At 46.9% G+C, this 25,040-nt stretch overlaps 1 protein-coding gene across 1 annotated transcript in view; it reads left to right on the top strand.

Moving 5' to 3' along the window:
• The first annotated feature begins 530 nt into the window (after window positions 1-530).
• CADM4 (cell adhesion molecule 4) overlaps window positions 531-25,040 on the top strand; it is a 155,565-nt gene continuing 131,055 nt past the window's right edge. The window contains exon 1 of the mRNA XM_026715314.2: window positions 531-689. Coding sequence (XP_026571099.1) covers window positions 611-689 — 79 coding nt within the window. The 5' untranslated portion in view covers window positions 531-610. The remainder of the gene's footprint in view (window positions 690-25,040) is intronic.

The raw sequence follows: 25,040 nt of genomic DNA, 5'->3' as shown, positions 1-25,040 counted from the left end.
TCAGACTTTTACAGTTGTTTCGTCTGACTCGCAGACGAACACAACTTTACAACTTTAAAAGCACAACTATAATGATGTGGGAAAATACCCAAACAAAGCTGAATAATATATATATAATTGATAGATACACATTATTTATTTATTTATTATTATTTTAGATAATGTATACAGCCCTGGCTCACAGAGACTCCAGGAGGCTTACAGATAACGACACAACGTAGGAAAAAACAAAATCAAAATCAAAATAATTTTTAAAAAAGCCCCTCCCACCCTTCCCTAACTTCCCATCATTAGTCAGGCAGGGTGCCAATCCCGGTGGAGCCCCTCCTCCCCCTCCGAAAGTGGGGGGAAGGGGTTGGAAAGCGCCCGCCTCCCCGCTCCCTTTCCAGCCCCTCCCTTTGGCCCTCCCTCTCCCCCCCCCACCCTCCCCGCCCTCCCTCTCCCGCATGGGAGTTGTAAACAGTTGCCTCCCCCTTCTTTCGGCAGGCCCCGCCCCCTCCCGGCCTCCCGCTCGCATCTCATTAGCATAGATTAACGCCGGCGGAGCCGGAGTGCAGGTGCGGAGCCGTCGAGAGGGAGAGCGCGAGGCGGCAGAAGGGAGCGCGGCAGGATGCGGTCGGCGCGGAGCTGCAGGCACTCGCCTTTGGCGGCCGCGGCGGGGATTTTGCTGCTGTGCCTGGCGGGCCGAGGTAAGCGCGGCGGCGGCGGCGGCAGCGGAGGCGGCTGAGGCGGCTCCGTCTCTCGCCCTGCCTCGCCTCCTCCCCGGGTGGCTTCCCTTCCAACCTCGCCCGCTCGTGTCCTCTAACCGCGAAAGCGGCGCTCCTTGCGGGAAGCCGGGGAGGAGGACGAGGAGACCCGGAGCGGAGCAGAACCGAGGCGAAAGACCCAGCCGGGCAAGGGAACCGCAGCTGGACCCGGCGCTCCCCTCCCCGTCGCCCTTTCTTTCTCCCCGCATCGGGCTGACCCTAACGTTTCTCCCCCGGCTCCCCCGAAGACGGTTGCAGCAGCGAAGGGCCGCGTGGGGCTGGAAGGGGGCCGAGGGGGAAGCGAACAATGACCGAGCGCTCGCTCGCTCGCTCGGCCGGGGCGCGCTGCAGGGGCCGCGCTGCGCTCAGCCGCCCGGCGAGGCTTTTGTTAAGACGGACCAGCGTGGCTCTCTCTCTCTCTCTCTCTCTCTGTGTGTGTGTGTGTGTGTGTGTGTGCGTGTGTGTGTGTGTGTGTGGTGGGGTGCCCTCGCACGGGGTGTCCCGTTCCCACTTCGCCGAGCCACGCGTGGATGACTTCGAGGGGTCCCTTTTTTCCCCCCGATTCTCTGCACGACAGAGGGAAGGGGGGGTTGCATTGCAAGCCCCCCCTCTAGCCCCCCCTCCCTCCAAAAGATCGTTCCTTTCTTTCAACTCCTAAAATTAGATTTTGGGGAGCGGGGAAAGGGGAGGGGGGACAGGTCTGGATTCCGTGCTTGCTTGCGCCTATTGCGGAGTAGAAGTGTGTATGTGTCTCTCTGTGTGAAAACCTCACAATTTCTGAAGCCCCCCCCTCCGTTTTTTTATCCCCCCCCCCCACGGATCTGTTTCAACTCGGATGCTGCTCTGGGATTCCAGTTGCGGGGGGAAGGAGGGTTGCTTGTTTGGTGGTCGCTTCCTTTTGTTGGCGTCTAAATTGTGCTTTTGTGTTATATTGTATATTATTATTATTATTATTATTATTTTGCATCCGGCTCCGCTCAAATGGATCGTGGGGCTAAAAAAAAAAAAAGGCAGCTAAATAGCTACATCATCTCTCTTCTACCCCCTTCTCTCTTTCTCTCCCTCTACCCCCCTTTTTTCCCCTTTTGCCCTCATTCTTCTCTCCCAGCAGCAGTAACCGGGTGCCTGCCACGAGTTGCCCCCCTCCATAGAAGGGAAAAAAAAAATCCCGTGAAAACGTCCAGCCTCAATTCCCATCCATTCCCAAGCCGGCCCCGCTTTGTCCCATTTTTTCCATCCTTTCCCCCCTCTTCCCTGCAAGCCCATGAGGTGGCTTGACCGCGGAGCCCCCTTCTCTCTGTCTCCCCCACAACGACCTTCCTTGGACGTGGCTCTGATTAATGGGGAGAATTGTACAAGGGAAAAATGGCGTTGCCAAATCGCACACCTTCCCCCCCCGACCACCACCGTCCCCCACCATCCTGGGTATCAATTCCCATCTGATGCAGCAACCCCGGGGAAGGAGGGGTGGCTGGGTTTGACGGGAAGAGAGAACAAAGCCCCGGGAAAGTAAGATTTGGGAGGGGGAGAAAAAGAAAAAAAAAAAAGAAAGAAGACAAGTGGGGAAAAAAAAAAACATTTTGATATCCAGGAGCAACCTGGTCGATTTGAATTTAAGTACAAGGACTTAAGTGTCCCTTTGATTCCAGTGTTTCGGTTTAATGGCCTTGTGGAGGGTCTGAGCTGAGTCAGAAAAAGGCCCCTTTTTTAATCTCCTACCATCTTAACATAGTAAAGGTCGGAAACCCCAGAAGAGCGCTGAACTTTTACTTTGTAAGTGGCTGGCCTCTCAATCAATCAATCAATCAATCAATCAATCGATGGGTCCGCTTTCTCTTCGGCGAGGTCAGCTTTTGTTCCGGGCAGAAGTTCCCAGGCAAGTGCATCCTGGTGGAAGTCTGCAGTCTTTCTCCCAGGTGTGCGTCTTCCAGGCCATTTCTCTCGCTCTGATCTTTTTTCTCCCTTGCGAAGCCATCCACCTCTCTTGTCCTTCACCACTCAAGGATGCAATTATAAGGCAGGCCAGCGAATGGCTCGGACGAGAAATTGCGTGTGGCAGGAGGCAAATGGGGCTTGAAGTCGAGTTCCGTGTTTGCGAGCGTCTGCGGGTGACCTTTACATGTTCTCCTACCCAGCGTCTTATCAGCTGGTTAGGTACTTTTCAGCTTAGGTAATTGGTTTATTTCATCACCATAATAAAATGGGCAGAGACGGTGAAAGGGGGCGTTCAGAGAGGGCTTCTGATCTAGCCTGGCTTGCTCTTCAGCTGGAAGGGCCAAGACGTTAAAATATAAATATAAATATATATATAGATTAGAATAGAGTCGGAAGGGACCTCGGAGGTGTTCTAAATACATTTAAATGTTAAGTCCAACTTTGCTTAATAGTTTTGTGGCTGCATCCGAGATTTGGTATTTTTGCAGAACTCTTTGTGCGTCATTTCCTAGTATGTGACCTGGGTTTTATGATGAAATACATCTTTAGGAAAAGGGACTTCAAAATGTAAAACGTTCTTGTTAAAGATACGTGTGCATTTTATTAATTTTGGGACAAGCCTGTTAAAGCGTATCCGATCCCTGGAAGCTTGTCTTCAGAAAATGCGAACTGTTACAGGGCAAGCTGTTTAGGAGAAACCTAAACCCAAAATTGCTGATGGACTGAGAAAAGCCGTCGTTTTTTTTTTTTTTTCTTTTCAAATATAGTCTTTTCAGTTATTCTGTTCCTCAGGATAAAGCAACCTGGCAAGATTTTGAGTTCAATTTCAACCAGATTTTCAATTCCGCTTTTGTTGAGGCCGTTTATCATCATCAGGGCAGACCTAAAAGCCCAATTATTTATTTATTGTAAGCTAGTGCTTCAGGCTTGGCGTTTTTTCTTTTTCTTTTGGGCTGGAAAAGCAGCAGAAAAAAAATGTGTGAATGCTGTACATGCATGAGTCACTCAAAATAAAACTGTTGGATGTTCCCTGTGTCTCCCATTGCTTGGTTTTAAAAAAATAAAATAAAATAACAGGGACAGAAGATTTAGCAACTGGAAGAGAGAGAGAGAGAGAGGGAGGGAGGGAAGAGAGGGGGGAGGGACAGAGGGAGGGAGAAAAAGAGAGAGAGAAAGAGAAACCCACAAGTTTTGAAGCAGAGAAGGGCATTTGAAAGGCAGAAGCTCTGGCTGCGAAATGAAAGGGTTTGCTCAGCTGAGATGGGAGATATGGCCAGTGTTAGATGGGCTCGTGCAAGAGAGAGTAACGCTCAGCCAGCCAGCGGAGGAAGTGATAGCACAAAGTGCCTGTGATACGGGCAGAAGAGGAGGGGGCGAGGATCTGGTTGCAAAGAAAATGGGAACCGATCTTGACTTTAATTTTGTGACTTTGCAACGAACTCTCTCCTGTTCCTTATCAGAGGCAGCAGGTCCCTGAACTGGGTAATTGCATTCTGCTTTAATCAATAGCTGGACTAAATCTACTTTCTAGGTCGGGGAGGGTAGGGTGTGTTTTTCTGTCCCTCCCCCTTCTCCACTGCTCCTTCCCTTCCCTACTTTACACACCCTTCAGGCCGCAGAACTGGAATTAAGGGCGTGGGGCAGCCACTGGGACCAGAGGTATGACAGGAAATTGTCTTCAAACCAGCCTTCGGTTGGGTATTAATTAGAGGCTCTTGCAATTCTGGAGTTTGGAAGGAAAGGGCTAGCGTCCTGGGGTTTGTCCAAGGCCTTGGGGCTTGTAGGCTCATTAGATGGTTTTAAACATACGTAATACTCCTTCCCTCCTCCCATGTTCCCCACAACAACAACCCTGGGAGGTGGGTTGGGCTGAGAGAAGGGGGAGTGGCCCAAAGTCCCCCAGCTGACTCTTTCATTGAACTCCCTGTCAATGGTGATTGGCCCAAAAGTCCTCCAGAACTCACTGCCTCCTGGTGATTGGCCCAAAGTCCTCCATTGATGGAAGCCATTCTCTCTGTAGAAAAAGAGGCATATGCTCATCAGAATAAGACATTCTGCACATGCTTAAAAGTGCTGTGTTTGGCATTTCCATTTCTATTTGCAAAGCAAGTGACCTAGTCTGTTGGGTTTCCTTCCTTCCTTCCTTCCTTCCTTCCTTCCTTCCTTCCTTCCTTCCTTCCTTCCTTCCTTCCTTCCTTCCTTCCTTCCCTCCTTCCTTCCTTCCTTCCTTCTACACTCCCTCCCTCCCTTTCCCCCTCACTCCTTCCTTCCACACCCCCTCTCTCCTTCCTTCCTTCTTTCTTTCTTTCTTTCTTTCTTTCTTTCTTTTCTTTCTTTCTTTCTTTCTTTCTTTCTTTCTTTCTTTCTTTCTTTCTTCCTTCCTTCCTTCCTTCCTTCCTTCCTTCCTCCCTCCCTCCCTCCCTCCCTCCCTTCCTTCCTGACAATCACCACTGAAAATGAAACTTCTCTGGCAACCAGGCTTGTCAGCTGAATATTTGCAGAATAAAAGACTTTCTAGAAAAGCAGAAATAAGACAGCTGTTATTATTTTTTTACATAGCCTTGAGAAGAGAAAAAAGAAACAACAGAGCATCTCGTATGTTCTGTATAGATTTATGAGCTTCTGGTAGAAGGGCCAGTAACTCTGACATAAAGGACCTTGGGCGGCAGCTGAAGTTCCTTAAAACGAGCAGTGATCCACATTTTGAAGACTTTCCTTTCCCCTGCCAAGGAGCAGCCAAGAAACTCTTTAAAAAGAGGGCTGGGATTAAGGACCTACCTGTGAAATGGAGAACCTCCAAGGAGCATTGTATAGAGTTTGCCGTTTGGCTACGGTTGAAAAGGAAGAGTGGGTCTCCTTCCTTCCCCCCCTGTAATTGCTCATTAATATGCACATTAGGACACCCAGCCGCGCATGAGACCCCCCACTGTGGGAGCACACTCCCAGGTCTGTATCCAAAGAGAACAAACACACTCTCTCTCTTTCTGTGTGTGTAAGTAAGAGAAAACCACAGGGTCCTGCAAAAAAAGGAAGGGGGGGGAAAGACAGTAACTGAGCCCTTTTTATGCAAATGTGCTTACAAAACACTTCCTTTTGTTTGATGCCAGAATTAATTGTTGCGAGATCTCTCTCTCTCTTTTTTTTTAATGCATAAAATAAATGACTAGAATGCAGCAAGTGTTTTCCCCCTTTCATCCTACTTGCCCTTGCTCTTTTGGGTAATTGCGAGGGTGGAATACTTGGTGGAAGAGAGACAGATTTTCCACTAGGCTAACTTTTGTGAGAGATGGAATCTGGCGCTAGACTGGAAAATGCCGAGTGTAAAAAGATGCCCTGGAGAATGCAAGGCCTGCTCTTCCCTCACTTTTGTATTGCCTTTATTATATTGATAATAACAAATCGGATGGGAGGAGAATTGATGCCTTTGAACTGTGGTTGCTGGGGTACATTGGTGCATGTACCATGGACAGCCAGAGTAACTAACAGAGAAGTTGTTAAATGACATAAAAGAAGGTATATGATGGTGTCCCAATATTTAGGGGGCTGCCACAAAGAAGGGGGGTGGTGTCAATCTATTCTCCAAGGCACTTGACGGCAAGACAAAACAAAAAACAAAAACGGATGGAAAATAAATAAGGGGAGAAGCAACTTAGAACTAAGGAGAAATGTCCTAACTTTGAGAACAATTAACCCGTGGAAAGGCTTGCCTTCAGAAGCTGAAGGTCCTCCATCACTGGAAGCTTTTAAGAAGAACTTGGACAACCATTTGTCTGCCATGGTGTCAGGTCTCCTGCTTGAGCAAGGGTTGGACTAGAAGACCTCCAAGGTCCCTTCCAACTCTGTTATTTTCTGTTCTACATTGCTGGAAGCCGAAATCATAAGGCTGTGTCTGACTTAGATAGGCCACGTTATGCAATGCACAAATTCATTGGCAATGATGCTAGGAATGGTTAGTGCAGGGGGGAGCAACTATGGCCCATTTATGAATTATGGACTTCAACTCCCAGAATTCCCGAGCAAGCCATGCTAGCTCAGGAATTTTGGGAGTTGAAGTCCACAAGTCATAAAGGGGCCATAGTTGCCCACCTCTGGGTTAGTGGAACAAGAAGAAGGGGCAGGCCAAGACCATGCTGGCTTGAGGACATCAAATCGGATGCAAAGTTGAACATACAACCGTTGAAAGAAGCTGCGCTTGCCAGGATGGCGTGGAGAGTACTTGCCCATGCAGTCACCCAAGAGTCGGACTTGACGAAACGGTTAAAAACAACAAACAGTAACAAATCCATGTTGGAAGAAGGGGAACGTAGGCTACCTTGGGCTTACAGATCCCTCTTTTAAGCAGGTGAAAGGTTTTTGCTTTTTTTTTTAAAAGAGGAACCAAGAGAAAAACAGAGCATCTGTAGTACACCTGGAAGCAAAGTTCCCTAAATTTCCACATTTTGCAGAATCCCAGGGAAGACAGAGTGAGCCTTGACCACGCTTCCCTCTATGCCTTGAAAAGATTGATCTGGTTGGGTTTCCCCCCCCCCCTTTTAATGTCATCCCTCCAACTTGTGGTCTTGAAAAATTGCATTAATTGGTGGTTGAACATGGCGTGTGGAATGTTGTCATTCCATAGCAGAAGGCCATGAAATGCTCGCGTGGCTTGATGGTGGGTGTGAAGGAGGAGTGTTTGGTGGTTATTGTGGCAATTTTTAAATGATGTCCTAACCGATGACTTAGGACAATGTTTCTCAAGTTGGACAACTTTTTAAGGTGTCTGGACTTCAGCTCCCAGAATTCCCCAGCCAGCTTTTGCTGCGTTCTAGAAGCTGGAAGTCCAGACATCTTTTTAAGTTGCTCAGATTGAAAAAAAAACACTGATTTTGCTATCCCTTTGAAAGCACACAAAGACAACTTGCCTTGGAAAAAGCACGAAGAGTGACATTTTCTTCCCAGTTTTTGGGGGGGAAAGAAGAAAAAAAAAAAAAGCACACTGCCAGTTGCAGATGGCGAATTCAAAAGAGCGATCTGCAATTTGGCAATCACGGAGGATTTTAGCTTCAAATGGCAATTCCTTTATGCGTGTGGTTCTTGTTCCTTGATTGGTTTTTGTGCGTATCTGTATGTGTGCTAGGAAGGGTTGATTTGCAGGGAGCAGAAAGCGGGTTTGTTTGCACCCTGCTAAGTCTCAGGGGATGGGGGGTATAGCGGAGGGGAAGATAGCCCTTTGTTATGGTGCATCTGCCTTTGTTTTGGAGAAATGGAGGATGGGAACTTGATGTTAAAATGGGAGGTGAAAACTGGAAATAGAAAACTGATGGCCGGGCTGGGCCCATAACTTAGGGACCAGGCTTTCCACAAGCCGGTTGCTAAGGGAGTCTTGCCGAATTTTACATCCTACTTGTCATGGTTGTTAAATGAATCCTGGCAGCCATTAAGTGGATCATGCAATTCTTCAGCAAGTCCAGTCCCCTCTCCCCACTGACTTTGCTTGGCTGAAGCTGGCCAGGAAGATTGTAAAAGGTGATCATATGATCCCGGGGTGCCTCAACCCCTGTAAATGACATGCCAGTTGCCAAGCATCCAAATTTTGATCATGTGACTGTGGAAAGTCAGCACCAACCCCACTCCTAGAAGAATGAAATATTTTGAGAAATATTAAAAAGGCAGAGTATTATATTTCCCTGTTTGAGAAATGGAGAAACATGCGCTTGGAAAGCAGCCCCCACCTTCCTTAATAGCCCACAGCGGATGCCAGCACTTTAAGAGAGAGGTAGCTCTATTCGTAGGCAAAAATTCCCTGCAGCAAGGTCTGAACAAAGATAGGATTAGCCCTCAGTCACAATAGGAATTGCCCCAAAAGATCCTTCATTGCATCAGCCGAACTTCAACCAAGCTTAGCTCAGACAAACTCCTAGGATTTGTAGATGGCCCCATGGGAGTCTTGACAGCAGCCCATAGAATACATGCTCTTGCACAGGAATAGGACGCTCAAGTGCAAAGCCCAAGAGAAAGTATAAATAACCCCCTACTCTCAACTCCATGTGGTCAGCTTCCCAGGACCTCAAACCCATGTGGTTGTGCTTCATCATTAAACCGCCTTTCCAATCAGCCTCCATGTTTCCAGTGTCTCTCTCCCCACTCGGAACTGAATCAGATGGATTCCAACGCGACCATGGCATTGCTGTAACAGTTGTAAGTGTGAGGACCAGGTCTAGGTAATTTTTTTTCCCCAGAGCCATTGTAACTTTGAACTGAAATGAACAATTGTAAGTTGAGACTCCCTGTACAACACCTTTCATGAATCTGGTGGAAGACCTTTCACGAATCTGATGAATCTGCTCTTTGCTGGGGCAGCTGATTTCGGACGAAGGAAGGGATCTTGCAACAGGAAATGGGTGACCTCTGGCATGATCTAGACCCATGACCCCCAACTTTTGGGGCACCAGGAAACGGTTCCTGGGAGAGAAGTTTGTCTGTGAACTGGAGGGAGCATGGTTTTGCCTGCTGCCTGCATCCCACGAACGGGGCTTCGCTTGTTTGCACTGACCGGTTTCTCGCATGCCACGGACCAATACCGATCCATGGACCGGGAGTTTGGGACCCCTGATCTAGATTCCCAAGTCTTACCTTTGAAGGAGGCAGCTTCTGATCATAACCCCAGTCATGCAGTGGAGCTGTGCACTGAAGTCCCTTTCTTCCAAACCGAGGCCCAAACTGCCTTGCATGGCAATTAGACATCTGGAAGGTTTGCTTTGCACCTGCTGGAATATTGTATAAAATGGAACTGAAGTTGCTCTTTGGAAGAGTCTCTTCATCAGGATTGCTCTCCATTCAGCTTACAGGCTGGGGAAAAAAAAACTTCTGGGTGCGGGAAGAGATTTTGTAGGAGTGTACGTGCGAGCACAGATAGTCCTTGACTCTCAGGCTTTCGTTTAACGACAGTGAAAAATATGATTTACTATGGTTTTACGAGACCGTTGCATCCCTGCGGTCACGTGATCAAATTTCGGTTGCTTGGCCATTGGTTCATCTTTAAGACGGGAGCAATTGTTCTGACCTAAGCTTCCCCAACAGCATGAATCCTAGTCCTCATCCCGATGAACCCCTTTTATTTAATTTACGATGAATTTCCTCTCCCAACAGTCTTTCAAGGTAGTTCCCAATTACAGACCTTTATCAGGCTTGGACAGTGGCCAGGCCAACATCTTTCAGACCCACAATCCTTGGCAAGCATGCCAGAATGAACTCATTGTCTCCTGCAAAACCCTATTCCCCTTTTGCTCCTCTTTTTTTTCCCTATGGGAGGGGCCCTTCACCGTCCACCTGTGGCTTTACTCCCAAGTCGGTCCTTGTTCCTTAGCTGTTCCCTTCTTCTGGCGGCTCTGTGCATGCACGCACTGGGAACAGGCTCCAGCTGTTCTTCTGCCTCACTGATCTCCGACGCCGAAGGGAGCTGATAACTGTCGGACGGCCCTGGCCCCATCTCTGCCTCCGACGCAGAGCCCTCGTCAGAGTCTTCCCCAGACTCCAGGACTGACCTAGATTCCTCCCCAACCTCCTCGCTCTCCGAGTCTGCCTCCAGCTCTGCTGTCGGCTGTCGGGCCACAACAGCAATGTCCCAGAATTATGTGATTCCCTTTTTGCGATTTTCTTTTTTTTTTTTAAACAAATTTTATTGATTTTCCAAAACAATACACAGACAAACAAAACATAAAATATAATGACATAAGAATTTTTTTTTTCTAGAAAAACCAATACAACATCTTATTTAAAGACAGAATTATTCCAAGTTATCACATTTCGAAACAAACACAATTTGATATATATATTTACCTTATCTGTTCATCTTCATATCTTATCCCGAACTTTTCTTTATTACTTCCTTTCCTTCTATTTATTCAAATTATATCTCTTTAACTTTTTGCGATTTTCTGATAAGCAAAGTCAGCGGGGAAACCAGTTTCACTTAACAACCCTATTACTAACTTAACAGCTGAAGTGGTTCACTTAACAATTGTGGCAAGAGAACAATGGGGCAAAGGTCACTTAACAACTCTCTTGCTTAGCAGCAGAAATTTTGTGGTCGCAACTTGAGGATTACCTGCGTAGAAGAGATAGTTTGGGACGCCTCGTTTATGCAACCCCCCTTCGCTCCTTAACACAGCTTTTACTTTCAGCATCCTAAAGAGCAGGTCTCTCTTTAAAAAAAAGGAAAGAAAGAAATCAGGTACCTGTCACCTTTAATTTAGTTTGAGACCTGGAAAAAGCCTCTGGGGCAGTTTTTTCTTTCTTTCACGTGGAGAATGCTAAGAGAGTTGGCTCTCCTTTTCTGATACTTGGGTGATTCCCTCCTGTGCACCAGCTAAGAGAAGGGTGGATGGTTGTGCAGAACTTTGCATGCATGATGCCAGGCTGAGCCTGTTTTACGCAAGGCAGGAGGACTTTAGGCTGTAGGTACCAGCATCGTGTCTGATGGCGCTAGGATGGCAAACAGGCTTTCTGCTACTTTGCCCCCCCAAAATACACTCCAGAAATCAGCCCTATTCCCCCTTTTGCTCTCGTCTCAAATCTGAAGTCTGGGTTTGGTTCTCCCAATAGAAATCAGCTGGTTTGGGGCGAGAGCTTTGAAGGCAAAAATCAATGGTTCCCTTTGTGAAAGAAATTAAGCGGGGAGGGGCAAGAGAATGCCTGTGTGTGCAGCCTTTTGCATACCATACATTTTCCCCAGGCCGTTTTTTATGGTCTGCATTGTCCAGGATTAACCAAGGAGGTTAAAAAAAAAAAATCTTTTGGGCCTGTCCAGAATGTCTGGGTTTTTTTGGGTTTAGCTAAGCCAGATGTATGAATCAGCTCTTGTGCATGCGCAAACTCTAGATTTGTCGCCTGGGTTTAGGTGTGAATCAAGCCAGCTTGTGGGTTACTCAATATACCAGGATCATAAATAAATAACAAGGCAGCTGTTCGTTAGTGCTGTATGTGAACACAGAATAGTGCAGCTTGAAGACTCCTGGGAGGGTGGCAACATTTGGGGATGGAGTTTAGGCTGAGATCTGCTCATTCTCAAGGAGGCCAAATGTCCTTCAGAAGTTGTGAGAAGTAGCGGAACTGAAGTGACATTTCTGAGCTTCCAGACGGGATTTGCACGAGGCAAACCAAATCAAGACAGTCATTGGATAACTGTCTCTTTAAAAGAGGAATCAGTCTAGGATCCCCATGGAACCACCAACAGAATGCAAAAGTGGAAGGACACTTTGATTCCCACAATGGCTGCAGAAGTTGATGGAGCTAGCAGAGGTGGCCAAATTGACTGCTTTGAAAAAACAATTACATTTATTTCTACTTGGAAACCGCTTCTGGACTTTGTGCTTGAGGTGGGGAAAAAAAATGAAACTTAGATTTGGGGTTTTACTAATTAGATACTTCATTGTTATAGAAATGGCTAGTTTATATTACTACGTAAAAGTAAAACGTTGAAGTTTGATGCTATTATCTTATTCTATTGCACCAAAGGGAGTTGGAAGTCAGCGCAATTTCTCCCTTTTGCCCTACACATTTTCCTTCCCTTCTCCATTATTTTCCCACTATTTTCTTTTGTTATCTTTTTGTATTTTATATTACAAATGAACAACAGCAACAATAATAAATGGAATCCCTATGTAACCACAAGCAGAATAATAGCACTTTCTTTCTGTTGAATCTACCTTGCAGGGTTGGTTCTTGGACAATGTTTCTCAACCTTGGCCAACTTGAAGATGGATGGACTTGAACTCCCAGAAGGGGAGAATTTGGGGAATTGAAGTCCATCCAACTTTCTAGTGGCCAAAGTTGAGAAACATTGTTTTAGGGAATTAGAGAAGGTGATGGAAGGAGAGAGAACCTGAGCATGAGCTATATGCAATGAAATTTCATTTTAATGTATGCAGATTCAAAGTTACAATAAAGTTAGCCTTAAGTTCTAAGTCTAAGATCTTGGTGTGTGTTGGTGTGTGTGTGTGTACGTGCAAATGAGCCATGGTGGAACAGTGGATAGAGTGCAGTATTGTAGGCTACTTCTGCTGACTGCCAGCTGCCTGCAATTTGGTAGTTTGAATCCCACCAGGCTCAAGGTTGACTCAGCCTTCCATCCTCCCGAGGTCAGTCAAATGAGGACCCAGACTGTTGGGGGCAAGAGGCTGACTCTGTAAAACCGCTGAGAGAGGGCTGTAAAACACTACAGAGTGGTATATAAGTCTAAGTGCTATTGCTATCTTGGATCAAAATTAGCCATGGCTGACTCCTGCATCAGATAAATATATTACAAATTAACCCAGAGTTGGAAGGGACCTTGTAGGTCATCTAGCCCAACCCCCTGCCCAAGCAGGAGACCCTACCTACAGCATTTCTGACAAATGGCAGTCCAATCTCTTCTTGAAAACCTCCAGGGATGTGAAGCTCCCACAACTTCTGAAGTCAACCATGGGTTGGTTGTTCTCACTGTCAGAATATTTCTCCTTATTTCTAGGTTGAATCTCTCCTTTTGAGGAGGGGAGGTCTCTGAGGAACTGTACCCACCTCGACCCCTTTCTCCTCTATTTAGCAAACTCCCCTGCGCCTCTTATCCCCGCCCTGGAGGCGTCTTTTCCCAGGGAGGGAAGCAAACCCATTCCAGAACTAAGGAGAAATTTCCTAACTTTGAGAACAATTAACCAGTGGAAAGGCTTGCCTTCAGAAGAAGAAATTGGACAGCCATTTGTCTGCAATGGGGTCTCCTGCTTGAACAAGGGGTTGGACTAGAAGACCTCCAAGGTCCCTTCCAACTCTACATCGCTTGGACGCCATTCGCTTTTCCCGCAGATTCCTCCCGCGATCAGGAGAGGCGGGGCACTAGGACCCGGCAGAAACGGCGGCGAGGCTGCTGGCGCGGCTCTCTTAGCATGCAGCTCACTCCTCGCCTCCCGCCTCCTTCCATTCAGAAAATAGGAATTTTTTTTTCTTTTTTTTCAAAAACAACAACCTCTGATCGGGACCGCGCAAGGTCATCTATTTGGGGAGGACCGGGCGCTGCAGAGGGGGCGAGCAGCCAAGGGAGGGAGGCTGCTGTTTTGCTCCGCCACCCCCAAGATTTTTTTGTGGGTGGGTGGGAGCTTCAAACACCCACTCAAATAACCCACAACTTTCCCTGTCTTTTGGGCAGATGCGAGAGTGACGGGTAGCTAGCTGCCTTTCCCTTCCCCCCCCCCTTGCAGCCTCGGTGTCAGGGAGACAAGTCAGAACTAATTATGCAAGTTAATTAAAGGTGATGCGCATGCATTTAATTCTGCATAATCGGTTCTTCTCCTGGCATTTGAGGTTTGGGTAGGTGGTGGTTGTTGTTGTCTTAATTTTTAAAAAGACCTTACTCCAGAGGTGGGATGGGGTATGGGGTGGTGGTGGAGAGTGTGCAGAGAACTGCTTAATAGCAGTTGGCCTGCTCATCTCAACTGCCAGGGAGGTAGCAGCCGGTGCCCAACTCCCTGGCTGTGCCTAGGTGAAGGGTTGGCAGCCATGCCCACCCTGCGTGTTTACATCTTAATTTCCACCCATGTTTTTTTTTTCCTTTCCACGGGGAAACTATTACGCCCTTAATAGTGTTTCTCTCAGACTTTAATCCTTCCTTGGGAAAAGGCGGGGATGGCCTGTGTGCAGTAGAAGATTCCGCCCCCGCTCCTTCTGTTTTGCTGCAGAATTAAAAAAGAAAAATAGCAAACGTTAGATGCCCCTAATGCTAAATCTCCAGAAGCCTTTGACCGCCCCTTTCTAAGATGTTCTATATATAATCACCAAATGGTGAATTTGTACCGTACGGTTAGTCCTCGGTTTACAATGGTTCATGTAGTGACGGTTTGAAGTTACTACGGGACTGAAAAATGGGCTTAGAAGTGGTCTTTGTGCTTCGTAGTATCCCCACAGTCATGGGGTCAAAATTTGGGTGCTTCCAGGGGTCACGTGATTGCAATTTGCAATCTTCCTAGCTGACTTTGGACAAGCAAAATCTAGAACAGAACAGAACAGAATAGAATAGAACAGAATAGAAGCTGGAAGGGACTTTGGAGGTATTCTAGTCCACCCCCCTGCTCAAGCAGGAGAAAGTAGAATTGACAGACTAGAACACTGGGCCATATCCAACAAAATGAAATTCAGTGTAGTGAAAAGTAAAGTCCTACACTTAGGCAAGAAAAACCAAAAGTACACACACAGACTGGGTGAAACCAGGCTCAATAGCAGGAACTGTGAGAGGGATCTTGGAGTCTTAGTGGACAACCAGCTAAATATGAGCCAGCAGTGTACAGCCACCGCCACCAAAAAAGCTAATGCAATCCTAAGTTGCATTAACAGAGGGATACAGTCAAGATCAAGGGAAGTACTAATACCACTCTATAAAGCCTTAGTAAGACCACACCTAGAGTACTGCATCCAGTTTTCGTCACCACATTATAAAAAAGATGTTGAGACTCTACAAAAAGGTGCAGAGAAGAGGAACCAGGATGATTAGGGGACTGGAGGCTAAAACATACAACGAACAGTTGCAGGAACTGGGCTTGGCTAGTCTAGTAAAGAGAAGGATCAGGGGAGACATGATAGCAGCCTTCCAATATTTGAGGGGCTGCCACAGAGAGGAGGAAGGGGTCAAGCTATTGTCCAAAACACCCAAAGGCCAGACAAGGAACAATGGAAACTGATCAAGGAGAGATTCAACCTGGATATAAGGAGAGATTTTCTGACAGTGAGAACAATCAACCCATGGAAGAGAAGTTGCCCTCGGAAGTTGTGGGAGCGCCATCAGTTGAGACTTTCAAGAAGAGCTTGGACTGCCACCTGTCAGAAATGGTATAGGGTCTCCCGCTTGGGCGGGGGGTTGGACTAGATGACCTACAAGGTCCCTTCCAACTCTGATTACCTGTAAATCTGAATAGAATAGAGAAGAGAATTCTTTATTGGCCAAGTGTGATTGGACACAAGGAATTTGTCTTGGGTGCATCAGCTCTCAAATGCAATAAACATGAATTTGGATAAAGTCCAGGAGATTTATTTATTTATTGAATTTATATCGCTGCCTATTCGCCCATGGCGACTCGTGGATAATATAGATAAGATAGTGGAGGACAGGTGGGCCTGGCGTGCTGTTGTCACGAAGAGTCGGCACAACTTAGCGACTTAGCAACAAGAAATACTGTTCTTTAAAAAAGTAACCCAGTAGGTAAACTAGCTTCATGGTTAAACCAGCAGGTGGGTAGTTTATAGGTAGTGTTTCTCAGCATCTTAAAAGGTGTGTGGACTTCAACTCCCACAATTCCCCAGGCGTCTGAGCGACTAAGTCCACATATCTCCAAGTTGCCAAGAGTGAGAAACCCCGGGTGTAGAATAGACTTCGGAACAAACTTGGTGAGTCGAACGCTAATTTCCACCGGAGGCTTTGTGATTATCTGATCTGTTCTGATTGAATGTTAGCAAGAGGGACAAAAAAAAACCCCAGCTTCCTCCCAGCCAGAGCAATTTAATGGCGGAGGCAATTAGACACAGAGGTGATGGGCTCCCTTCCCCGAATGCTGTCAAGCTGAGTCTTCATTGCCGTGGGCCGTAGAGGGTTTAATTTGGATTTTTTGCACTCTGCGGCCAACAATGGCTTATTCTGAGCGGGTGCAATCGGTTTGCAAAAATTTCTAATTTCAGGAATTTAACCCTTCTTTCCTTGGGCTGGTAAGCATTTAATCTCCCTTCCTCTCCCGCCTACCTCTAAACCCCCATTTCTTCTCCTCTCTTCTTCCCCCTCTAAATCCCCATTTCTTCTCCTCTCTTCTCCCCCCCTCTAAATCCCCATTTCTTCTCCTCTCTCTAAATCCCCATTTCTTCTCCTCTCTTCTCCCCCCTCTAAATCCCCATTTCTTCTCTTCTTTTCTCCCCCCTCTAACACCCCATTTCTTCTCATCTCTTCTCCTCTCTCTAAATCCCCATTTCTTCTCATTTCTTCTCCCCCTTCTAAACCCTCATTTCTTCTCCCCGCAACCTCCAAATCCCAATTTAGTCATGGTACAACAAGACATCTTGCATGTCAGTTGGGTGTAGATGTTACCCGTAACCCCGTCTCCCTTAAATAAACATGTCCTCTTGCTGCGGAGTGTTTTAGGAACTCTTGTCACCCGGTTCTGTAAAGAAGCAGGAAAATTAATATGAAGTGACCTTTCTTGCCGTCTGGGGTAGGGGGTCCAATTGAAGCCAGTCCCTTCCAGCTTTGGCTCTGCCTACCCAGACTGGGAACAGTCTCAGTGTCTGATGAATGAGGTGTGAATTGCTTCAGATAAAGCCTCCCTCAAGCTGTGTTCGCACTTGTTCATCCTCAATTCTGGCTCTGCCACCCGGTTCCTGCCGAACTGCGAACATACTGGCAAAGCAGGGACCAGAATAGCACAAAAAAACGCTTGCCCCTTGGGAGACCCTCGAAGTCTCAAATCTCACATAGGCAGGTTTTCGGGATGGGCAGCCCCCCCCAAAAAAAAACCTCCTTGGGAAATGGCTGGAAGAATTTCCCAGCCTCGGTTACAGGATAGGCCTTGACTTATGACCATTTGTTTAGTCACCGTTGGAAGTTAGGGTTTGCTCGAAAAAAGGAAGTTAAACAATTAAACAGACAGGTGAACAGAGTTGGAAGGAACTTTGGAGGTCATCTAGTCCAACCCCCCACCCAAGAAGGAGACCCTACATCATTTCTGACAAATGACAGTCCAGTCTGCTCTTGAAAGCATCCAGTGATGGTGCTCCCGCAACTTCTGAAGGGAAATTCTGTTCCATTGGTTGATTGTTCTCACTGTCAGAAAGTTTCTCCTTATTTCCAGGTTGAATCTCTCCTTGATCAGTTTCCACCCATTATTTCCAGCAACCCTCCACCCGCAGCCCTCCTGGGCTCTGTTTTCGCTGGAAGAGGCACTGCGGGCCAGTCCTACGCTTTTCAGAGGGGTAGCAAAACAAACTAAAAACAAAGCAACAGGAAAAAATGTTTCCCCTTTTGCATTTGAGCATCCAAGAAGGGGCGGGAAAGGAGAAAGGGAAAGAGGACGGAGAAAGAAAAGGAAGGAAAGATGAGAAGAGAGCAAGGAACGAAAAAGAAGGAAGAAGAAAGGAGAATGAGGAAGGAAGGAAAAATAAGAAAAGGAAGGAGATTATAATAAGGAGTTAGGGTAGGAGGGGAGTCCTGCCTTAGCACTTGGCCACCACAGGTGCCTCCAACACGAGTAATGCAGTGGCTCAGTGGCCAAGAAGCTGAGCATGTTGATCAGAAACTTGGCAGTTCAGCGGTTCGAATCCCTAGCGCCGTGTAATGGAGTGAGCTCCCGTTACTTGTCCCAGCAGTTTCTGCCAACCTAGAAGTTCAAAAGCATGTAAAAATGCAAGTAGAAAAATAGGGACCACCTTTGGTGGGAAGGCAACAGTGTTCCGTGCGCCTTCAAAGGCGTTTAGTCCTGCCAGCCACATGACCACGGAGACGTCTTTGGACAGCGCTGGCTCTTCAGCTTTGTAACAGAGATGAGCACTGCCCCCTAGAGCTGGGAACGACTAGCGCATATGTGTGCGGGGTACCTTTATCTTTACCTTTAAGGTCTGAGGGAAGTCCTGCCTTAGCATTGGCCGCCACAGGCGCCCTCAACACGAGGGATGTCGAATTGGCCAAGCCCCCAGGGCACGCCCTTCCCTGAGGTTGAACAACCCTGATGGGGCCCTGAATGAAATCGGGTTTGATCCCCCTGGTCTAGTCTCTTCTTAAAAACCTCCAGTGACGGTGCCCCCATGATTTCCACGGGTTAATTGTCCTCACTGTGTTACGTTTGCTTGCGACAGGAAAGGTGTTGTGTGTCAGAGATTGATAAGTCCAGACGGGGTAGGGTTGTTCAGGCTACCGGTCCTCCTGAAGGCGACAGGAGAAGGAAGTTAAGCCTTCTGGGCTACAGATTGCAAGACATGCCCTGTTTGTTTGCTGCCTGCTTTGCCGGTTCTGCCCATCCGTCATCGTGTAGTTATTAAAGGACAACATTAATGAAGAGATGGCAGCCAAAGAGGCGATTGGGCTGCTAGGATAGCCAAGAGCAGCCCGCTCTGGGCACGCTGCCTTGGTGCTGTCTTAGAAATGGAAGAGACCCATAAAGCTTTTGACCTCCGTTCGGCTGTGTGCTAGGTGTCTTTCATTCCAAAGGGGAGTTCCAGGTGCTCTGGCCTTCTGGCAGCCCATTAGGCAGTCTGTGTATCTGGGAACTTGCAAGGCTGTTTCGTTCCAAACAAGAGACCTGGTCCATCTGGGCCTCTGCCATGGACCCAGACTGGTGGCAGCTCTCCAGGGGTGCAGCCAATGCAGTTTCCCATCCCCTACCTCAAAATATTGGAGCCCAGGCCTTCTACGGGTAGTCCTCCGTTTGCAACCATCCGTTTAGTCACTCTCTGAAGTTACACAGCATTGAAATAAGTGACTCAGGACTGGTTCTCATCCTTACGACCAGGGATGGGATTCTACTGGTTCGGCTCAGTTTGGCTGAACCGGTTTGCTCCAAAGATCAGCTGTTTGCTCCAAAGATCAGCCCCACCCTAGCTCCACGCTGAACGTTATTTCCTGCTTTTGAAGCACAGCTGCATCGTGTGGCACAGCTGGATTCAGTGGTGGCATTCTACCGGTTTGACCCAGTTCAGCCGAGCTGGTAGCAGCGATGAGCAGCGGAGACCAAACTGGTTCTTTCTGGCACTCTGCTGTTGGGCCCGCCTGCCTGGGCTCCCACACTCCTCTTTATCCTCTGAATTTGAAGTGCAGCTGCTTTGCGCGGCCCAGAAGAGTGCCATGCGGCAGCTGATGAAGCAACCAGAATCTGTGCAAGCTTGCAGGAGGTGAGTTAGAATGCCTCTGCGCCTGCGCAAAGTACGTGTTTGGTGCGCGCACACATGCAAAGCGTGTGCACGCGCGCAAAGCACGCCCACCAAGCCACACCCACCAAACCAATGGTAAAAATATTTGAATCCCACCACTGAGCTGATTGCCACTTGTCAGCTCTTGAAGACACAGGGAGAGTACAAGAGTGCAGGAGAAGGTCAGGAGGAAAGCCTCTGCGCGCGTGCGAAGTGCGCCCACCAAGCTGCACCCACCCGAACTGGTGATAAAACAATTTGAATCCCACCACTGCTTACGATTGTTGTAGCATCCCCACATTCACATGTTCAGAATTTGGGGGCTTGGCAACAGGTAAACCTTTACAATGGTTGCAACATCCTGGGGTTGTTTGATGGCTATTTGGGGCCTTCCCCGCCAGTATCTGACCAGCAAAATCAATAGGGGAAACCTGGTTCACTTAACAACCTCCTGATTCACTTCATCAACTGCAATGATTCGCTTAACAACCGTGTCGAAGAGGCCATAACGTCAGATACAGCTCACTTAACAGCTGTTTTGCTTGGCTGGTCCCAATTGTGGTCATACGTCAAAGAAGGTACATGCAAAGTACATGCCCAATTATCAAGATGTGGTCCTGTTTAAAAGGAAAACTGTTCTACCTGAGGACATAGAGTTACCTTTTGCCAACTAGGACTTTTTAAGATCAGAATAGTTTGCCTTGGCTGGTGGTAGCTCTCTAAGGTTTCGACTTGAATTTTCATCAGCTGGATCTGGATCTCCAAATTCCTCCTTATTTTGAGGTTCAGCTCTCCCCCAATTGGTCCTTTTCAAACCCTAACAGGTAATCCTGAGACCAATCACACAATTGCTCTACTTTCTGCTAAGCTTATTACAGGTCTTTGTAACTGCTTTCAAATAATGCTTTCCTTTGTAGATTGATGACTGATCTCTAGTGGGATGAAATGGTCTCTGAGCCTTTGGTATAGACGGGGGTATGTGTGTCTCCAAACATGGCAACTTTAAGGCTTGTGGACTTCAACTCCCAGAATTCCCCAGCCAGCCACACTAGCTGGAAAATTCTGGGAGTTGACGCCTCCAAGTCTTAAACTTGCTAAGTTTGGAGACTCCAGGGGTAGACTAGTTTAATTGAGGATTTAATGAACACTCTATTTGGCATCATCCATATATTTCTGCATATTTTGAGATGGCTGAGGGGAATTTTGTACATTGGATGGCCTGATATTATTTTCACAAAAATGTGCAAACTTGAGTTAGGCTGAGCTGTGGTTACTATGGTCCCAGTGTCTGTTTTCAAGAATTCAAACTAAGATTCTCCCTAAATCTAAGCACAGGGAATACATTGTTCTAGTCAGAGAGACTCCCAATTTCTGAGAATAGATTTCTCTCTCGCAGCAAATGGGGGCTATTCCTTAGACCAAATGCCTCGGCAGACTGATCTTACATAAATAAAATAAGATAGATATGTGCTCTACAAATATATATGGGTCTCATTCTTCCTTATGGCTCCCCAGAGGATAAACCTCCTTCACAGCAGTGTATTTCTCAAGATTCTCTGTGGAGAAGTAAAAAATTTAAACTGCCATCACTTTTGATGATTCAGACACATGGATCTGCCTATAACAGTACCAGAAAGGTCTTTTTTGATGGAATTCTGGCTTCATAGCTATTCTGGAAGGTTGCTTCCTATTTATACGTCACCAGCCCTTCCTAAGAACTTAACCTGAGGTAGAATAAGACAGGTACCTGAGTGAGATAGCGAGAGGATCAAAGGACAGTCCTCATGGTGCTATTACCAAAAAGGCAGCTGGACTTTAAAATGTTTTGCTTCTGATCGGAGATGCTACTGGTTCACACCAGTTCTTGCGAACTGGTAGTTAACATTCTGCGCAGTTCTGGCAAATCACACCATTGGCTGGCCCTGCCCCGGCTCATTTTGGGCTGTTTTTCGGGCTAAAACCAGCCCAGAAAATGGCCTGAAAACAGCCCCCCAAAACAGCCCCAAAAACGGGCATAGGAGGCGGCCAGACAGTGGTGGGATTAGCCCCAACTGGCTGAATCCTACCTCTGCCTTTGAGACGAGTGGCCGGGAGGCGGGGCTGGGTGTGATGAGTGACATCACCCACCCAGTCACATGACCAAACAGCCACGCCTACCCAGCCTAAGAGTTATTCCAATCCCACCACTGCTTCTGATCCATGAAGCTTCTTCTTCAGGGAACTGGTGAAGCTTCATGGATGAGAAGCGAAACGTTTTTGAAGAGGGGAAAAAACAAATAACCAAGAGAAAAACCAAAGAAAGTCCGGTTGCCTTTTGGAAATAACACCTTTAGGGCAACCATGACCCAGATGAATGAGAAGTTCCGCAGACATGGTCCTCATGAGTGTTGACCATTTGATTCTCCAGAGTTGGCAGTAGTAGGATTTCCTTTTTTCCACGCTGTTGATCAGCCCTGTTCATTCTCCATTTCTTGTTGCCTTGCAAGGTACTCTCCTGGGAAAAGACCCTTAGTTGAGGAAGCAGGAAGAGAATCCAGTGCTCCTATTATTACACTGCTGAAATGATGCATGCTGATACCACTGCATTGCAGTATTTGTTTGAACAGAGGTATTTGCCAGGTGAAACAATTAGCAGGTAAGATCTTACGCCTAGAATGGGGTGTAACAAGGAGTTGGCCCAGTATGCCCTAAGATCTGTTTGCACGAATAGTGGATTACCCTATCCCCTCTCCAGAATCAACATAAGTTTAAATTGCTTCTGTGTACCCAGGTGTTTTTTTTTAGGAAGGCATGCTATCATGTCTTACTTCTTAGGTAGCAAAATAACTTGGAATGACCAAGTCAAGAGACTTGGAACTGCCCAAGATCGTCTGTGGGACCCTGGAGCTGATCAAGCAGCCAAGTTCAAATCTTCCTGGTTTGAATTCCTCTGTTGTCCATTCGATCACATTGTCCATCTCTGGTTTTCAAAGGAAGGTTTGAGTATGAAGTTAACTTTAGGAAGTTAGTTTACCTGTCCATGGTGCTGCGGGGCAAACACCTCTTTAAAATGTTGATTTCTTTATGAAAAAGGTGAAGGTTCCCCTCGCACATCCGTGCTAGTCGTTTTCGACTATTTCTGTTACAAAGCCAAAGAGCCAGCACTGCCCAAAGACGTCTCCATGGTCATGTGGCTGGCATGACCAAACACTGAAGGCGCACGGAGCGCTGTTCCCTTCCCACCAAAATGGACCCTATTTTTCTACTTGCATTTTTTACATGCTTTCAAACTGCTAGGTTGGCAGAAGCTGGGACAAGGAACACCATTACGCGGTGCTCGGGATTCGAACCTCCAAACTGCTGACTTTTCTGATCAAACAAGCTCAGCGTCTTAGCCGCTGAGCCACCGCATCCCTTGATTTGTTTATTACAAATACGTTTTTCATCGAGACAAGACAAAATGGTGAAAGGGTGACAGTTTGGCCCAAAGGTGCTTTTTCAGGAGGCAACTGGACTTCCTTGTTTTTTCTTTTGAAGACTTTTCGCTTCTCCTCCAAGAAGCTTCTTCTGCTCTGATAGTATCGTAGTGGGGATATGGAAGGATTTATATTCCTTGCAGACAGCTGGTGACAGTTTGGCCAACCAACTTTCCTGGCTGGATTAGAAGTCTTGGGGATCCCAAATTGCAACAAATTATTATTATTTTTTTGGTTTACGTTGCATCCTCTTTCGGAGCTGTGATTGCGTCCCTCTTGTTTGGTTTCAATTGCCGAGCCTAATTGTTTTGATGCCTCCCCTATTATCTTGACTAAACATTGCCGTCTGTAATTCGGGGTCTACTGCTAGCTCGGCACTTTGCTTTCAAGATTGTTTTCTTTCCTCTAGGCTACCAGGTTACGAAGACGAAGTGACCTTGGAAGTCAGCAAGGGGAGCTAATTATTTTATGTACAGAGGATGCTTGCTAAGCTCATCCCTGTGGACTCTGTTCGAGCCAGCTTTCTCTTCCTTTTGTGCGCGGAGCACTTCGGGAGATGGAGAACGCTGGATCCAGAGTGAAATAGAGGCCTCTGGGAATTGAGGCCAGCCTGTAGCTGCATTGAGCACTGATGGTGTGGAAGAATTAACAGGAGGCCACCTGGTTTTCTGTTGGGAGAAGCTTCCCATCTGTTTTAGACAGGGTTTGTCGGGAGGCAAACCTTTGGGGATTTTTAGGGTGAATGTATGTGTGTGTGAGAGAGAATGACCTTGGGGAAAGAGTAGAAGAGATGCCACCTAGGAAACAACCAGAGAAGAGAGGCAGGAGCCCCCAGTTGGTCAACGGTTGGAGGAAGAAACTTAGCGAAGGACCCGTCCTAATAGATCAAACAATTAAAACTGGTAGCAGGAAGTTTGTGCTTTCGGAATGAAGTAGAATTAGTTCATCTAGTCCTGTTTCCTGTCTGGTTTACCTGAGAGGGCTGACAGGTAGAGAGATCTGTTTGGTAGAGCATACTTTTGCTCATGATTTGATGCAGGTGTGCATAGCCTTGTAGGTAGGAAGGGAGGTTCCTTGTACCATAAATTACCGTATATACTTGTGGATAAGCCCATCTTCGGTGATGCCAACCCTTGAAATTTTTGTATGGTTTAATTTTCACAATTGACTGATCTGCAGGTGGCATGTTTTTCATGGTACTTCGGTTAAAACTTTGAGGGTCAGTTTATCCATGGATAGGTGTATCCGCGAATATAGGTGGGTACTTTTCAAAAGTATTAAGGTATATACTTGAAGACAGGCCCATCCATTAATAAGCTGAAGTCTATGTTAGGAGTGTGTTTTGGCACTAAAACTCTTGGCTTATGTACAAGTATATACGGCAATATACACATGATCTTATGGTCAAAACAAGTCGATCATTTGGGAATAATTGGCAGGCTTCTATGCTTGAGGGATTTGAATTAATTTGTTCTGTAAATACCTTTTTGTGGCATGTAAATTATATAGCAATAGCACTTCGAGGTACATACTGCTTCACAGTGCTTTACAGCCCTCTCTAAAGTGGTATACAGAGTCAGCCTCTTGCCCCCAACAATCTGGCTCCTCATTTTATCCACCTTGAAAGGATGGAAGGCTGAGTCAACCTTGAGCCTGATGGGATTTGAACTGCCAAACTGCAGGCAACCGGCAGTCAGCAGAAGTAGCCTGCACTACTGCACTCTAACCACTGCGCCACCATGGCTCGGTATATGGACTAGTAACTCCTGTTCCTGAAATAGTTGTTCCTTTTTGGGTTAATCTTTCCCAACTTTGAGCTCTACAGATGTTTCAGATCGGGCTAAGAATTACGTTAGTTGAAATTCCAGAATTCTGTGACTCATGGTTCATTGCAGTTCATGACTTTGGCCAAGATGGCTGATTCAATACCCAAGTAATCCTCAACTTACAACCACATTTGGGAGCAGGATTCCTGTTGCTAAGCAAGATGGTTGTTAAATGAGACATACCCAATGTTACG

The sequence above is a fragment of the Pseudonaja textilis genome, chromosome 10 (assembly GCF_049901715.1).
Source record: "Pseudonaja textilis isolate UNSWEBS1 chromosome 10, rPseTex1.2, whole genome shotgun sequence".
Lineage (NCBI taxonomy): Eukaryota > Metazoa > Chordata > Lepidosauria > Squamata > Elapidae > Pseudonaja > Pseudonaja textilis.
Note: the sequence above shows the minus strand (reverse complement) of the source record. Positions and strands in the feature narration are given on the sequence as shown.